At 44.5% G+C, this 13765-nt stretch overlaps 1 protein-coding gene across 6 annotated transcripts in view; it reads left to right on the top strand.

Annotated features, from left to right (window-relative positions):
• Window positions 1–1312: 1312 nt before the first annotated feature.
• The window catches only part of JARID2 (jumonji and AT-rich interaction domain containing 2), a 238064-nt gene continuing 225611 nt past the window's right edge, over window positions 1313–13765 (top strand). For 3 of the 6 annotated variants that reach the window (XR_010883351.1, XR_010883352.1, XM_067290887.1), the window contains exon 1: window positions 1531–2563. Coding sequence is in view for 3 of the 6 variants with exons in the window: in XM_067290887.1 (XP_067146988.1) it covers window positions 2519–2563 (45 nt within the window). In the remaining 3 variants the exon portion in view is untranslated. Of the gene's footprint in view, window positions 1369–1530; window positions 2564–13765 lie in introns of those variants that run through there. The other 3 variants (XM_067290888.1, XM_067290885.1, XM_067290886.1) reach the window with 3 other exon arrangements.

The following is a 13765-nucleotide window of genomic DNA, read 5'->3' as shown; positions in this document are numbered from 1 at the left end:
GTCTTGGATCTCCTGCCCTGCTGCACAGGAGCCCCTCAACTGCCTTACACAAAAGTTTTTGCATCTACAGAGCGGAGGGAATACCTTACAGAACTGATAGGAACATTAACCGCATTTGGAATACATGGTAAAGTCTCTAAAGTGCTACATAAATGTAGCTGTTCATATGGATGTATATCATGTGGTAGAGTCTGAGTTGTACGGAAAGCCCAAGCAGCCACTGACTTCAGTGCACAGTAAAAGTCTTCCTGATACATCACCAGGGAAGACCTTCTCCCTAACCCTAAAACAGATATGATTCCTCCTTCCGAAATTGTGTTTTCTTTGAAGATCCGAGTTTCATTTTGCAGCCGGTTCCCTGCTTTCTTTGCCGGGAAAGTCACGCATTTGAATTTCACAGGTTTTGTATTAAAACTACATTTCGAAGTCACATTAGCATCCATCTACCTTTAACACCGAAGCGAGCTGGGTGTGCGATGGGAGGTAAAACACCCCCATCGGTACCAGGGCTCCCCTCCCACAGATGGGAGCAGCCCGTGGCGCCTAACGCAGCCTACACGACAGCCTGCACACCGGGGGAGGGTGCCTGTCGCCCCGAGAAACCGGGAGACACCGCGGCGGAGAGGACAGGCTCCTCTGGGGGGAGTCAGACCCCACAGCGAGGCCGCTGCCAGCGCCGGGCGGCCGCGGGGCTGCGAGGGACGAGGAGCGGCCTCACGCTACCTGCGGGACACACCGAGCGGGTCTCGCGCAGGCCGGGCAGCCCGTCCCGAGCTGACACCGCCCGCCAAGCCCAACAGCCGGCTCCTAAAACCAGCCAGCAGCGGGCCTCGCCGTCTGCGGCCGCAATTCAGATAAATTAAGTTCCGTGCTGCAGCTTCCTAACCTAACCCAGACACATTAATCCTCGCACTCTCCCAGCAGTCTCCCACGGCGCCTGCCTGCCTTGTCCGTCCCCCTCCCTCCCTTTCTGCAATTCCCCAATAAACTTCCCTCTCTCCTCCTCCGCCCGCCGCTCCCTCCCCCGGGAGGCGGGTGGTGCCGCCTCACCGCCACCTCCGCCGCCCAACCGCCCCGCGCGCGCCCCCCCCCCCCGCCTCCACCGCCGCGCGCTGCGGGGGGGCGGGGGGAGGGGGAGACCAACGGGAGGAAGGCGGGGGGGCGGGGGGAGGAAGAGAAGGGAAAAACGAGCGTCGCGACGGGGGTTCCTCGCGGAGCAGCCAATGGGCGGCGGTCACGGGAGGCCGCGCGCGGCACGCCGGGAGGTGTAGTTCCCCGCCGTCGCCATTTTGTGGCGAGGGAACTACAACTTTCCCGCGAGCAAGGACAATTCTCGGGCCCTGCGCGGAGCCCCGCCGGCGAGGCCAGGTGCAGCCAGCGCGGCGGGCTCCGGTGCATGCCAGAGCAGGGGGACGTGAGGCGGGGCAGGGACGGAGCGGAAGGAGAGACCTTTGCAGACAGGAGGAGAGAGGCTGCTGCGGGGCGGAGAGCGGAGGGGGGCAGGGCAGGGCAGCCGAGCGTGCTGTGCGTTGAGGGACCGTCGCCAAATTCCCTGCTCGGGCTGTGCTGCAGGGGCAGCGGCGACCTTGGCCGCCGAGTGGCCACACTTAAAAGCGAGAAGAAAAAAAAGAAAGGGAAAGAAAAAAAGAAAAAGAAGACGGGTCGGGGGGGGAGGAAATAAAAGAAAAAAAAAAAGGAAGGCGTGTGACGCTTAACCTGCATGAAGTGTAAGCGAGGCCTGTTGCATGCTTTGAATGCAGCGAGGCCGGGTGTTGCGGCTGCTGTCCCGGTTGGGAGTTACGGCCAAGCCCTAACTGGTGTATGTATGTGTGTGTGCGTGTGTGTGTGCGTGTGCGTATATATATATATATTATATATATATATACACACACACGCGCGCGCGCGCACACACACATACATATATATTAAAAAAAAAATCAGGTCCATTTAAAGTTGCTGCCGGAGAGCTGTTCTCATTGGTTAGGGGGGAGCTGGAGGAGCAGAGACACACACAGTGCGTGCAGCTCTCGCTGCTGGGGCTGCTGCTGCTGCTGCTGCTGCTGGAGTTGTCTCTGCTGCTTTCCCTGCTGCAGCAGCACAAACGTGACTTCCAACATTTTTATTTATCTTCTTCTTTCAACCCCTTTCCTTTTCCAAGATGTAACTACAGCTCTGACACTAAGGACCTGCAGATCGCTTAGGTGGCTTGAGCAAGAGAAAAGGGGATATCAAGGGCGTCGTTTTTTGTGTTTAGGGGGAAATTTTCCATTATAATGTTTCACTAAAGTGATTTTTTTTTTGTTTCCTTCGCATTCGTCTCTTTTTTTTTTTTTCATCCCCCATATCTCGGATTTATTGCTAGGAGAATCACATTGTGAGGAAAGAAAGTCGGATTACAAGATACCACTACAAACAACCCCCTCCCCCCCAGGATTTTTCGGTGTTTTTTTTTTTAATTGTCGCGGCTTTAATTCATGAAGCAATTGTCCCCTTTTGCAATCAGAATTTGGATACCAGAATGAGCAAAGAAAGACCCAAGAGGAATATAATTCAAAAGAAATACGTAAGTGGTCATAACATATATCATTTGACTCCCAGTTTTAGGAAATGGCAGTGAATGTCAAGTTTATAGCTAATTCTGCAGCTCTAAGGCTTTTAAAACAAATGTAATGCTGAATTTTATTTTTCTGTGGTGTGGTGGGGGAGTTTCAGAGGCCCCTTTTAATGGGAAAACCTTCTATGCAGTTCGGTTATAAAACCAGATTTGTGTAGCGATACCTCCAGTGAATAAATGTATTGACCTCAAATGACACAATCATAATCTAGTTTTAGATGAAAGGCAGGGAGCTCAGGGGGCTGCTGTGATAATGTAACGAAACTGCATTTTCAAGCGGTTTTATTAATATTGCATTTTGCATGCAAAAGAACATATTTGATGATATGCGTGTGTATATTGCTGCCTGGTGAAGCTACTGTGGTTGTTGAAAGCCCTTTAAGTTGAAATCGAGTGTCTGGTTATGGCGAGCTTGTTTCTTGCACTGCCACATCAAATCTAATGTATGTGATCGTTTGCTTTTCTGGCTCGCAATAGAAACCAAACCAGTTGGGGATCGTGTTGCAGGGAATGCGTTTTTTGGGATTGCCTTTAATAATGGGAAAATGGCTCGGTATAGTTTGAAAATTCATTATGATGGCTTGAAAAATTGGGAGAATATAGTGCAGCCCGGGCTGTATTTCTGTCTCTCTTTATTTAACCGCTTAACCAATCCCTTGTAATTGTCTAATCCTTTAAACATATAAATGTGCATGGATAGTTGGATTTTTGTTCGTGCTCCAATTACGTTTTGATTGGCATAGGGGAGTTTTTCTTTACGTTTGAAAAAACTGAGGGGATTAGCCAAATATGCAGTAGGGCGAATAATGATTTTTATCTGCATGTTTAAAAAATTCTTCATTTTGTGGAGGAAAAAAAAAAGGAGTTGCTTTAGGGTGTGTTTGATGCGACACTTAAAAAGTTGTAGTTTATATGATATGTATCATTTGTGCTGTTTTTTTCTGCGGGGGGTGTACGTGTGTTTCTTTGAAGGGAGGGTGACCTTCGGGACACTTTACCTTGTTATTATATAGATTTCATAAAAACTGCAGTTGACTTCAGATGGCTGCTTCTATCGATTTTCGACCCATTAAAATATAATTCGGAGGAACGTGAGACTAAACAATAATTAAAAACTTCAGCCTATTCTCCGCCGAATTTTCGAATTAAAATATATCCGCATTGCAGAGGAATTGGGAGTCTGAAGCCGACTAGTTTAAAGTATTGCATCGAAACAGGAACATTGTGTGGAAAGTCTAGCGAAACATGCAAGACGTCTACGTTTCCCAGGCAGTGAAACAAAGCAGAATGGGGGGGGGGGAGAATTGTGGTGTTAATAATTAAAAGGGGGAAGGGGGGGAACACCCCAAAAGCTGTTATTTCCACAACCTTTTGCAGGTTTGTGGGAGCGAACAATGCAGCGTTACTCTGGCTACGCTCACAGCGCTGGGCAGAGGGTTAGTAAAACTACTGTCAGCCCCTCAAGCCCCCACGGGGGGAGGTATGAGGTACACATGTGAGCGTGCTAGGGGAGACAATGTATCTTGTGTTGCAAGTTTTAACTTGGCGGCGGCAAATCGCTTTTTTTTTCCCCTCCTCTCTTCTTTCCCCCCCCCTTTCTTTTTGGAAGGGGGCAGAGGGAGAGCGGGGGGGGGCGGGCGGTGGCGCGGCGGGGCGCGCTGGCGGCGGCGGCAGCAACAGGTTACGCGGGATGTCAGCGCGAGCCGCGGGCTCCCGGCCACGCCGCCCGGCCGGGGCCAGGTTCGCCTCGCTCCCGTGACGTCACAAAGGGAAGGGCCTGCGCGCCGTGGAATCTTCGTCGCCTCGGCGCTCCGGCCGCCCCCCCCGGCCGCCCCCGCGTGACGTCAGAGCCGAGGCGGTTGGGGCGGTTGGCGCGGGGGGAGGCCCCGGGGCAGCGGGGGCGGCCTGGCCCCGCACCAGGTGAGCAGGTGCCGGGCTCTGCTGCCCCGGCCCGGCCGAGGCCTCCCTGGGGAGAGCGGCTGCCCGGCGCCCCCTCCTTGTCCCTTCCACAGGGAGGGCGAGTCACTCTCCCCTCCCCTCCCCCCCCCCTCCCGCCGCGGGGTGCTGCGGAGCGAGTGGGTCGCGGCGGTGGCGGCAGCCCCGAGGATGCTGGTGGGGGCAGCGACATGGCATGACACCTCTCTTTTTCCTGTGACCTTTCGAGCAGCGCAGCATCATAGCAGAGCATGCTGGGCAACAGCTTCCTCCCTGCGGATGCCAGGCAGGTCTTTTGTCTGCCTGCTCCTCGGCCGCAGGTGTGGGCGCGCACACCCATAACTTTGGACAGCTGTCACCTGGTCCCAGCCTGCGCAGAGGCAACTTGTCCGGGAAACTGCACACATAGCCCTCCCTCCCTGGGTAGCCTTTCCTCTGTCACCAGTAACATCCTTCTGCTTCACGTGAGGCTTTGCGGTTGCTGGTTGCAGCAAGTGCGTCCCAGGTCTTTGGGTGACTCACAAGTTGGAAGTGCACACTCAGCACGCTTCAGTAGCTCTGGAGGTTTTGTCATTTTAGGTGACCTGGAAAATTTGCCACTTAAAGTTCACAGTCGCTGAGGAAAGGCAGTCCCTCTGTATTTTACTGTCATGAGTAATCTTATGATCTCTTTGTACAAAAGAGCTGGCTGCTAAGAATTCCTGTGGAGTTGCTGTACTGGAGCAGAACAATGGTCCACCTAGTGTCATATATCGCCTATGTTGCTGGCTGAATATGATGCTTTATGGTAAACAAAGATCTGAAGCAAGAAGATATGATAATCGTGCTAGTGAGTAATACCTTGTAATAAGTAGCAAGAGGATGAGCAAATCCCCTCAACTAAACAAAAACAAAGTGCTGTTTTGATGGTATGCCACAAAGCTGAGATCCTCACGTAACTGCAGGCTGTCATATTGCAACTGGAGTCTGTTTAGACCTTTACTTTTCATTTATGAAGTGGATTCTGAAAACAAAAAGGCAGTGAGAACAATGGAGTAAAACCTACGTGTTGTAAGCTGCTTCCGTGCAGCTTGACTTGCTGCTTTGTAAATAATCGTAATTAAAAATTCCTTTAAACTTTGAATGTTATTATCTTTGCAACTGTTAACCCAGGAATGAGGAAATCCGTGTATATGTCTTTTTTTTTTCCTGCTCTTTAAAAATGCTATCACTTAATTTTTAAAAGAACTATGGCTGACTCATACAAAGCTTTCTTCTCACTTTACCCTCCTCCTTCTCAAACATCTTTACATATCAAATATTGCCTTTTGGCTCAAGCCTCAGAAAACTGACAGCTTTGTAAAGCATCAGCTGAGAAGCCAGACTGCATTCAGTATGCGCTTGGAATTAATAGCTCTTAAATGAAAAGCTTTGAAGTCTTAAGCATAATTTCACAGGTGCATTTTTCTGCCCGTTTTTGTGATGTCAAATAGCAAATCTTCTGTTCTTTCTGGTTTAGGTCTTGAAGTAACAGACCTGGATTACTGTCTTAAAATACTTGCATAGTTCTGCCACAGTAGCAGATGGCAAAATATAATTAAGTAATAATGTCACTACTGTCTCCTTGTGTGATTTGTTTCGTTGTCCTTGCAGAGGTAAAAGTGCTGTAGTCTGCCATAAGGTGACACGCTTCACCTAAGGACAGCCTTGCAAACCCCTCGAACAGGGTCAACAGGGCCTATAGAGAATTAGTGTATTGCAGACATCTGAGGAGAGCTCCTGTTAAGTGCTGCCTTTTTTTTAAACAATACTTTGTACTTGGGCATATTTAAAGCAGGATCTGAAAGAGCGCTACATATGTTAAAGTAATATATGTATACAACGTGTTACAGCAAAATCCTCAATATCTCTGCAAGAGAAGTAGGCAAGAAATTGCCTTGCTCATCAGATCGGATATGAAACCCGGCCGCTGCAGGACAGCGCCAGGCTGGAGGTGGGTCGGTGGGTGATGGTGGCCTGTGGGGCTCCTGGCGCCGTCCCCAGTGGGGTAGGGGGCTGTGTGGGGGTGGGTGGGCCTAGGGCCGGGGTGGTGGTGGGGCAGTGCCACCTCCTGAGGGACGGATATTTTGTGTACAGGGGCCCAGCAGGCTCATGGTGGGCGCCTCAGCCCCCCCAGGGCTTCGGCCTGACCCTTCGTGCACCCCTGCCTGCCCCCCCCCCCCCCCCCCGCTCTCTTGTCCGGCCCCACAACCAAGGGGGTGCTCTGGGTTTTACCAGCTCTTGCAAGGCAATCTGCAAATCCACTGGTGATAGCAATAGTAGTATTCATTATGCATTGCTGTTTATTTTGGATGACCTTCTGGAGCTTTCTTGGGCTGGCTGTTTCTTAGGTTTGCGGTGACAATTCCAGTGTCACACCTCTTTCTGCAAAATGGCATGCTTTGGGTTTTGATTTTTTAACGTAGATTTTCATTGAACAGTGTAAGAATGCTAATCAGTCTTAAGATCTGTCTTAGTCTGGGTTCTTCTTAACCTCTTCCTGGTCTGTTGAGACATTATGTTGTTGGTGGCTATAGGGTGGCATGTAACTAGAAGAAGTATTTTTTTTTTTTTTTAATGGACATGAACTTTCTGCTGTAAACAAATGCCTTGCACTGAGGTACTAATGCACTCTTGCTCACTCCAATGGACTATAAGCCAGAAGTCTGTGTAAGATGCTCTCCAGAATGAATTATAATGAATCAAGAACCCTGTGAAAAGTTTTCAGTGATTCATTAGGCACTTTCACCTCTTTTAGGAGGCCTACTAAGCCAGTATTAAAAATATACTACCCTTTCCTTTTCTATAGAAGTAAATTAATAGTTAATATTATGGATGTTAAAGTGTGGTATAAACGTCAGCTGATTTTGTAATGCAGTAGCATTTCCTCCATTTTATTGTTTGATGAAACAGAAAGAAGTCTAAATTACTTGCCTAAAACAACATACTGTAACCGTGGTAGAGATGGAACTAATCTGTATTTCTGCAGTCTAGTCCAATATTCTATCCTGTAGCTTATGCTATCTGCTATAAGGCACGGCATCTGCTATAAGGCAGTACTTGATGTGGTTCAAACTTTCTCTATTCAAGGGCTTTTTTTTCCCAGTTATGGTCTGGACTTACTGTTAGAGTGCCAGCATATTTTTAACATAATAAAAAAAATCAAGATGCATTTTAGTATTGGTTCTTGATTTTTTTTTTTGAGTGATGATCATACCCTGCAGCTGATAAAGACCAGTTGATATTGTGATGACTCAGCTGTGGGAGTATTACATAAAGTAGGTCAATTTTTAAATCTCATAATGTGAAACTAAAGAGACTCCAGGTTTTAAATTTGTATTTTGTTTGTACATATTACTGATATTTCCTAGTTTTAACATAACTGAAAGTTCTTGGAGGAGAACTCTTTTTTTTTTTTTCCCATTTATATTGTATAGTGACTGAATTAAATCAACTTGAACTTGGGGAGGGAGGGGAAACACCAGCTGCTTTCATTTCTTAAGTTTCTAGTTTGCATCACTCAAGTGAAAGGAAGGCTTAAATGTAATTTTAATGTAGGGAAAAGAAAAACAGAGACACATTTCTTATTTTTGTAAGTACCCAGCTTTGTGTGATTTAGCAGATGTGGAATTTGCAGAGGAATACATGCATTGCTGCAAAATCCAAATTTGCATTTAAAACATTCTGTTTTCACCCCCTCCCTTGTCCTTTACATGGCTTTCTTCCCAACTATAAATGTAAACCAAGTGTAAATGATGCATTGTTTGCCTTAGTGGGCAGACAGTCTGAAAACAATAGCGCTGATGGATTTGACTGCCTCTGTGCAAGATTAACGGGACATTAACTTTCAAGTCTAATAATGCAAATTTCAGTGTTGCCAAACGTGAACTTCCCTTAAATGTTTCCTGATACCGATGGCCCTAAATGTCCCTATGATACTGGCCAAAACTTCATATTAGTGATTCAGCTCTTCACCTTCAATACATATTGCCTTAACCTGTTGTTATGACGTTAGAGATAAGGGGGAAAAAATGGAGTTTAATATCAAAGTAAAGAATGGGGTATGTTGTGCATATAATTTTTATACTTACTATCTTTTTTATATAAAGTATTTTCATGTGGTAGGAAGCCACCAGGAAACTTAAGAGCTACAAAATGCTTGTAAAATTCAGGCCTAGTGTGTGAGGAGTACTTGGTGCTGAAATTCAGATACAGGAAATAATATGTTTGCCAAAATGTATTTGGTGTCCTCTTAGGTCTTTGATGGATTGTTTTGCTGGCTTGTTAACACTGAGAGTATTGGATGTGATCCTTTTTGGCTTTTTAACAGGAAGATTTTATTTGTGAACTTTTGGTTTTCACATGTGGGGGTGGGTTTATTTCAGTCTGTCACAAAAACTTTAATGAATCAGGCTGTGCAAGGTTTTAAACTCTTTGCCATTTCACTTGCTCAGGTTTCACACTTTCCTTCTTGTAATGACATCCTGTTAGTTCTGATGTTATTCCTGCAGTAATCCAGCAGAGGCCTGGTATTTCCAGTAGTGGGCTGTGGGAATGGAATAAACCCTTTCAGTACAGCTGTGAGGACTGGCTTGTTTGAAAATATGCTAACTCTCTTCCCCTCCATGTGCATTTTTTCTGTCAGTCACTTTCTTGTGCAGATGAAGGGTCCAAATCCGTAAGATACTGGTGTTAAATGTATCATGCAAGAGCGGCCGTGATCACTGACGAAGCTGTGCTAGCTGGGAGCATTACCACACTTCTGCTGCATCTCATGACTTCTCAGCTAGAGATCACAGCTCCCTGGTCTGCAAGCAGACAGATCGAGTGAGTGTTCCCCATCTGCTTTTGTGCCAAGTTTATTGGCTTAATTTATGCTGCTGCAGAAAGCTGCTCAAATTGACCAGTTCAGCTGAGTGTGGAAGCAAAGAAAAAATGCTTATGTGAAGATCATTCCACTGGTCCAAATATGGAGGAGTGACATCTTAAACTGTCAGCATTTCTGCAGTAAATGTCTCATCACAGACAGATCTGTCATAAATCATGTCCCATATATTTATCTGGGGAAACAGAACCTTCTTTAACCAGGCATAAAAATTGGCTTGTTTGTGTGATTTAAAAAAAAACATGGAACACTTCAAATAGAAATCTGTCCTGAGATCTCCATACACTGTCTGCATCTAGGTCAGGCCTGTAGAGCAAAACTAGTTTCTGATCAGGTTCAGCTTAGTGCCTGTAGGATTGCTACAATTGCAGTCAGATTTTCTGGCATTGGTTAAACTGTTCAGCAAAAATGGGATGATGCCCCCAAAGCAGTTGATAATTCCATCACTTGAGTGACATGATTTAATCCTTTCTAAATGCATCTCTTCTGTAATATGCTTGGTCTTTCCTGCTTGGATTCTTGCAGTCTTTTCTAGCAGATTATTCCCTTGATTTGCTCTGGAAAAAGGCAGCCTTGGATCTGTGGCTGTTACTGTATTGCTTTTACTTTCTAAAGGCTAAAAGAAATGCAAATAATAAGAATCAAGTTGAGAAACTGTTGCGTGCTGCAGTGCTCCAGGAGGACTTGTGGTGTACCATGTGTGTCCCTGTGCCCTGCTTTCAGTACTTTGAGCTTGCCCTGCTGGTCTGACATCTTTTGGATGACGTGATGGTTGCAGAAGATTAGCGTGTTTTGGCACACAGGCGCTGTGATGACTGGCTAACGATATTTATAAAGTTCAGGCATAAACCCTGGGAGCTCATTCTGACATAATCTGCTAATCTTAGTTTTGCACTTTGATGCTGTGTCGTCTGAGCCAAGTTAGGATAACTATATATTATGAGCAATTCTATTTTAGCTTTGGTTGCAGATTAGTTTTGAAGCAAAGCATGCTCTTTAAGAATGAGGAGATTGAATTTAGAAAAATTATCAGCTCTTTCAAGTATGTGCATATGCAAATCAGCTATTTGTTTATTTTTAAAACAGTTTTACCTGAGTGTGTAGCGTTATGTGCTCTCCGATATTTCTGGACAACATTGAGTATTAGCATTTTGACTTGATTTTTCTTTACTTCAGTGCCTACAAGAATAGGATAGTCTGCCCTTTCTCACTTTTGTATGTTTGGGGGAAGAAGTAAGACTTTCTTTTCTCTCTGAGGATCATGCTTTCTTCTATTCTGAATAAAAAAATCTGCTAATGCTTTGAGTATACTTTAGTATCTCATTAGGCATCCTGCTAGTCATATTGCATTTTGGGAAGTCCAACAAAAAGATGAAACTTTTGATGTTCCTCAGTGACAGGAATTCAGTTTCCCTGGGCCCTGAGATCTCCAATTAAACAGCTACTAAAGAGTTTCTAGCTATGTTTGGGACCACTGTGCATGTTTAAGAAATACAAAGAGGAACTTGAAGATGTAAAGCATGTCACTCAAATGAATTGCAACATATGAATATTTTTTCAGGTCAGTATTAATAAAGTGGACAGAAACCATGAGTCTTGGACGTGAGTGTGTTCAGCGTTTTGCATTATTAGATGCTTATCATTATTTTTATTAGTTGTTGTATATTATATTTAGCACATCGTTTTTTATGCTGTTCTAAAACTGGAAATCTGTATGTCCAGGAAGTAAGTATTTGGTCTAGAAGTTGCATTTAGTTTAAAGTTGCTGCAGGGTACCACCATGTATAATTTTTTTTTTCCTTTTAAAAGGTGGTTGTTAGGCAGAGTAAGGGTGAGTTTAGAAGAGGGGATGTGTTTTCTTCTTTCTTGCCTTTTTTATTTCATGGTTATTGCTTTCAGTTTGTCCCACAGAGTTCTTTTTGATACATCAAAGTTGTAAGCCAAATCTCTCAGCTGCAGCGTGCATGCAAAAAACCCCCATAGTACAAATTTCCAACCCTGCACAACCCTGCCAGATCAATTAACTTCTTAGCTCAACTTGAGCTGAAAAAAATAGAACTGCTTCTGTTTTGGTTTCAGCGATACAAAACTTAGTCCAGACTTTGAGTTTACAAAACTCAAAGCCAAATGAAAAGAACATTTTCTATGACTGTTTGTAAAACTGACTGATACTAAGCACATGCTGTACGCAGTTCCTTTTTGGATGATGTTCTACATGAACGAACTTAATATGAATGTTTTTCATAAAAGGATGAGGTAAATGGACGCCCAAGACGTGGTTTTCTGATTGGTAAATCATTTCCCCCCCCCCCTTGAAGTTTAGTGATAATGATGAAAACTCCCATGTCCTATTGCCATCATGCAGACTGGCTTTCTGAGACCACGGGAACATCCCTTTCATTTTTAGATATAAAGCAGAAGTGAATGTGTTGAAATAGTGTTTCCTGTAATCATTTATTAAAAGCTGTACTAAACCCAATTAAGATTGTATGAAGGTAGTCTTTCTGTTACTGAGACTGTTACCTTAATTTTGAAAGACTTTTATCACTGTAAATGTTTTGTTATAGTTATTCAGCGTATAATGGGGACATAGTAGTATTACCTTGGTAAGACAAGATTTTGTGATACTTAAAAGCTGAAGTTACTGCATTTTACTGTAACGTGAGTTATTTATAACTTGGAAGAAATAATTCTTATCCTATGGCAAATAGTTTTGAAGCTGACTTTTTCTTTCTTCAGGCCTGTGTCTGTGATACCTTGAACCAATAAAAGCTGTAACTACAAAAATAAGTGGCAGTAAAGAGAAGTTGCCCTGTTTTACTCCCCCTTCTCTCTGTCTGTTTTGGGGATGTCTTGTGTGTAGCTTTTGTGTTTCGTCTTTGGTGATAACATTGTGAATGTTGAGACCATTAAGCTGTCTAATGCTGTGGTTTTATGATCACTTTAAGCTAGTACTGCCCTGGAAGAAGTGGTTTAGCCTTCCCTTGGCTGTTTGTTCCCCCTTCCTTCTGCTGGCCAGGTGATAGCTCCCACAACAAGCTGGGCACTCATCTAGGTTAAAACCAAACTGACGAAACACGGTTGATTTTAACCTGGATTCATTCAGTATTGAAGTTTGTGATGTAGCTGTAAAGATACTTGGTCTGGGGAAGATGTTGCAGGGGCACAATTGAAGTGGCAATGGAGGAGCAGAGTTGCTTCTTTTAGCAGCAGTGTAAGTTTAAAGGGGCTGTAAAATTGTGACTGAAGAAGTAGGGATGGAAGGAAAGATGAGAGCAAACCTGTCTAAGGCATAGAAATAGGAATTAAGGTATATGTTTTATATCCTAGCTAACAAAATTAGCTGTCCTTGCCTATTCTAAGGGTTGTTCAGGTGTGAATTTTGCTGTATCATCCTAATGCTGCCATGGTAAATATTAAATGAGGTTGAAATCAAGTTAGGCCACACTGGTGAAAATGAAGCTGAAGAGTTTGTGCCCGTAGTTGGCCGCTGATTACTGATAATGAAAGGCAGATATCATGGACTAGACTCCTTTTCTTCACAGTAGTGCCACAATAATTTCCAGAGTACTAAAATACATTAAAAGAGGGTCAAAACCAAACTGCTGTTGTTATATTTTATTGATTAAATTGGATTTGACCAATTTCACAGGGAGAAAGGGGAAGAAAGTAAAAGTAGGATAGCTGTGTTGCTGGAAGCTGAGTTCCACTGTCAAATATGGTAGAACAAGAAGGACTCTTCTTGCATGTTCTTTCTCACGCTTTTTGACTTTTGAAAATACCCCCTAGCTACAAGAACTCAGTCCTAGAAGTGAAACCACAATACCATACTGTTCTACTTTCTACAACAAAGACCTGTTTACAGAAAGGAGATCGTCCAAAAATTTCCCATGGTTTTATTTGGTTTACCTTGTACCAGTGGGCTACCTGCTGTAGCATAAGTTCTGATAGCTCCTGGTGTTATAAATACTAATGTTGTTGAACATGCAAGAGAACTGAAGGGCTAGTGGTTTTTTTGCCTAGAATTCCTAAGCAGTGTAAGAAGGCCAAACCATGTCAAATCAAGAAGCTACAAAAACAGGGTTTCCTTTAATTATAGGAACATCAGGATGTAGCATCACATGACTTTTTCTCACCAGCAGAGCCAGCATTGGTGACTACTGGTCTTTCCCTTCAAGGTTTAATTCACAATGTGCTTTCGCTGTATCAGTATAACTGTGGAGCTGCATATGAAATAGGATCATATGAAATTATCTGGGTTAAAAAGTCTTAGTGCCAATGCTCCCCTCTCTTTTCTTCCTCCTCCTCATCTT

The sequence above is a fragment of the Apteryx mantelli genome, chromosome 2 (genome assembly GCF_036417845.1).
Source record: "Apteryx mantelli isolate bAptMan1 chromosome 2, bAptMan1.hap1, whole genome shotgun sequence".
NCBI lineage: Eukaryota > Metazoa > Chordata > Aves > Apterygiformes > Apterygidae > Apteryx > Apteryx mantelli.
This window is presented reverse-complemented; position numbering and strand designations above follow the sequence as displayed.